At 39.9% G+C, this 4195-nt stretch overlaps 1 protein-coding gene across 1 annotated transcript; it reads right to left on the bottom strand.

The window, feature by feature from the left end:
* LOC119065915 (olfactory receptor 1361-like) lies at positions 1-984 on the bottom strand. Its single transcript, XM_037168144.2, has one exon. It carries the CDS (start codon positions 982-984, stop codon positions 1-3), a length of 984 nt encoding a protein of 327 aa, XP_037024039.2.
* Between the last annotated feature and the right edge of the window lie 3211 nt (positions 985-4195).

Genomic DNA, 4195 nt, shown 5'->3' with positions numbered 1-4195 from the left:
TCAGGAGATGTGCTGCCACTCCTGGTTGGCCTGGGAACCAGGCTGGAAGTTTACTGAGATGCAGAGTTTCCTGGAAAGCCTTCGAAGAGCTTCTTTAACCTCCTGGTTCCTCAGGCTGTAGATCAGTGGGTTTAGCATAGGGGTAACTACTGTGTAAAAGATGGCGACCTGGCGATCCTGGTCCAAGTCATAGCTGGAGGAGGGCCGGAGGTACATGCGGATCACAGAGCCGTACAGGAGCAGCACAACCAGGATGTGGGAGCTACAGGTAGACAGAGCTTTGCGCAAGGCAGCAACTGAGTGCATACGGGCTATGGCAATACCAATGCGGGCGTAGGAACCCAAAATGAAGAAGAAGGGGCTGACCACCACAGCCACCCCCTCTGTGAATATTAACATTTCATTGACCACTGGTCGGGTGCAGGAGAGCTTCAGTAGTGGTGTGATGTCACAGAAGAAGTGGGTGACCTTGTTGCCACAGAAGGTTAACTGGGTGACCAATACACTGTAAAGGAGGCTGTTGAGGCTGACAACTACCCATGAGGTCAAGGTTATGCGTAGACAGAAGCGGTTGCTGATGATGGCAGAGTATCTTAAGGGGTCACAGATGGCAACATAGCGGTCGTAGGCCATGGCAGCCAACAAGTGGCCTTCCATGCTGCCCACAGCCATGAAAAAGAACAGCTGGAGCATGCAGTGGTTAAAGGAGATGGTTTTATTCACAGACAGTGTGTGGACCAGCATCTGGGGAACAGTGATGGTTGTGAGAAATATGTCAATAAAGGAAAGCTGGCTGAGCAGGAAATACATGGGGGTCTGAAGCTTGGGGTCTGAGAGGGCAACAATTACTAACAGGGCATTGCCCATAACTGCCACCAGGTACATGACAAGGACAATCCCAAAAATAACTGGCTGCATCTCTGGCCAGCTGGACAGTCCCAGTAACACAAAGTCAGTTACTTCTGTCCTGTTTCTAGTGGCCATAAGACACAATCCACATACCTGCAAAAATCAAGTGTTAAAATCAAATATGAACTTTACTCTGGATAACTCTCAGGAAACATACTTTCTTGTATGGATGTCACCAGTTTCAAAGGAATTTTTTCCCTTTCATTTATTACCCTTGCCATTATCTTTCTACCCATCCACTCACTCACCCACTCTTTAGTTTATTCCATGTTCATTTATTGATCACTGAGAATCTTTCATTTGATATACTAAGGACAACAGGATAAATCATACATGGTCTCTGCTTTTATGAAATTCACTATATAAAAAGGAAGGCATCGCTTTACACAGAATTTCCTTGGTACTTGATATGGGCTGAAGAGCATACTAAATATCACACATTTGATCCTCACAACAATCCCATGTGGTAGAAACTAAGTACTTTCAGTCCCATATTACAGAAGAGGAAACTAAAGCAGAGAGACTACTCTGTTCAAGGTCTTATAGGATCTGAGCAATAAAACCTGGACTTAACTGTGTATAATTATGTTGGACTTAAGCACCACCACACTTGGCTCGTTGTCACAGTTGTAAAGAAGGAAGGGAAAGAGGTCAAGGTTCCAGCCAGATGTTTGAGTCTCTACATCTTTGATGGGGGCACTGGAGAGAAGATCTGGTCCTAACTTTGTATGTCCAGAAGCTACTGCTCTTTTGATAGGTTCTCTTAATTCCATTAAGTCAAATGATCTTACCTGGGGTTGGAGTGATTTAATATAATCACTGATTTTATTAATGATTAATTTTTAATGAATAATAAAATCTTACAGTATATAGAATTCTCATGACTCTTCAGCTCAGGTTTTCCCTATAGGTAGATCTACGTGGTACACCAAAGAAATAACTTTTTGAGGCTGCTATATGAATAAGAAAAAATTTTTAAAGATTTTACTTATTTATCTTTAGAGGGAAAGGGAAGGAGAGAGGGAGAGAAATATCAATGTATGGTTGCCCCTCATGTGTCCCCTGCTGGGAACTGGCCTGCAACCCAGGTATATGCCCTGACTGGGAATCGAACCACGATTGTGTGGTTCACAGGCCCGCGATCAATCCACTGAGCTACACTAGCCAGGGCAGAGTAAGGAAATTTTTATGAAATACTCTATTTCTTTATGAATGTGAAAAAAATAATTTTAAAATAATAGAGTATAAGAGAACATACAATAAAAAGCAGAGGTCTCTTACTCTAAGGTTGCCCACCTTCACGTTTATTTAGTCTTAACTTTTCTGGTGGCACATATCTTTTTTTATTAAAGATTTTATTCATTTATTTTTAGAGAGAGGGGAAGGAAGGGAGGCAGAAAGGGAGAGAAATATCACTGTGCAAGACAAACATCAGTCAGTTGCCTCTCCAAGCACCCCTTACTGGGAACCTGTCCTGCAACCCAGGCATGTGCCCTGACTGGAATCAAACCAGAGACCTTTCAGTGTGCATACTGGTACTCAATCCACTGAGCCACACCAGCCAGAGTTGGTGGCTCATATCTTTATACCTATAAATAATATGCTATTTGCTTATACATCTATATAAAAATTTTGTCAGTTTAAGATATCTTTCAGCTCTCTAGTATGAAAGATAAAATTTTATCTTGTTTACATTATCCCCATGTTTTTCTCATTTCCCCATTTTTAAATTATTTTAGTTCTATAATTAGTTGTTTTTTGCTTTTTAATTTTTTTACTTATTAATTTTAGAGAGACAGAGGAAAGGGGAGGGAGTAAGGGAGGGAGAGATTTGTTGGTCCACTTATTTAGGTACTCAGTGGTTGATTCTCATATGTGCTCTGACTAGGGATCAACAACACTAGCCAACTTAGCTACCTAAGCAGGCCAGGGCTGCTTTTTTGCTTTTAAATAGTATACTTAAATTTGTATTTCTTATTCCATCAACTTCAGACTACCTCTACATCCTCCCAAACTTTGGAAAGCTATACCTTGATTTGTTCATTGTGAAGATTGAAAAATTATAAATTTTGAGCTGTAACTATTGGTAACTCTTTCAGGTAAATGCTAAGAATCAACAGACAACATTTATATTATCATAACTATGTAAATATTTTTTTCACTGCAGGGCCAAGTGATGTGCCATGGTTCCATTTATTCTTTGATGAGTCCAGTGTTTCACCCAACTAAAGGAGAACATCCCTAACACTGAGATAAAGAATAAAAACTATTTTAAGGACATCTCTTTTGGTGCTTTCTTACTCTAAAGATCACACATAAAGCAGGAACTTCAAAGGAAAAACTTACCTTTGGTCTTTATTTCTTCCTGTATCCTTTTCTGTGTCAGTGGACATAGCTCAGACTATCATGTTCTTGTGATTCTATTACTCATTCAATGCAGTGGCCACACAGACATCTATACTGAGGTATAGATGAAGGTGAAAGAGAAGGAGAGATGAAAAGAAAGGGAGATGAAATTAAGTCCCTTCATGGAAAATAGGAGAAAGTGGTCTCCAACAGGAAAAAAGTAGTGAAGAGTGTAGGTTTATCCATTATGAGGATAAGACTGTAATAACATAGAGTCTATTTTCTTCCAAGTACAGCAAAATGTTATTTTTTAACTAATTATATGCAATAAGAGTAATAAGCAGTGGCAGTGTTCTTACTGGCTGACTTCATCAAGATTCATCTCTTTATCATTACTATTTCCCAATATCTCAACAGTACTCCCATCAGAGCTGAGTTCTGTGAATCCTGTTCAGACAACTTTTGAGGGATCAAGGATGCTGATGCCAGAGGAGAAGAGTAATTTGGTGGAAGAGATACGAAGATACACATATACCGATTTGAACACCTTAAAATAGTAACCTAAACGGAAATCTGGGAAACAGAAACAAAAGGAAGAATCCCTGGAATGAGACCAAAAAATGTCTCAAGTTTCCCAGTCCCTTATGAAGGGACATCTAGACATCTGGAGAAGGGAGGGAGCTAGAGTGTCAAGCCCTACTCCCGCTTCTTCTTGTCCTTTTTGATGAAAGCACAAAGGGACAAATGAGTCTTCACTGTTTTATCAATATCTAAATCTCAGGAATATGCTCTATTGAATGTCTTCTTGGTCTAAACTCTATTTCTAGTTTGTACCCACTGTTGATAAATCACAAATACTGAATCTGAGATACATAAATCAGAACATTTTTTCTCTGTCTCAAGCATATACCTTCCAAATTTTCACAAAATAGATTAGATC

Source organism: Artibeus jamaicensis, unplaced genomic scaffold (assembly GCF_021234435.1).
Source record: "Artibeus jamaicensis isolate MK-2021 breed Jamaican fruit bat unplaced genomic scaffold, CSHL_Jam_final contig_3275, whole genome shotgun sequence".
NCBI classification, from domain to species: Eukaryota; Metazoa; Chordata; class Mammalia; order Chiroptera; family Phyllostomidae; genus Artibeus; species Artibeus jamaicensis.
Note: the sequence above shows the minus strand (reverse complement) of the source record. Positions and strands in the feature narration are given on the sequence as shown.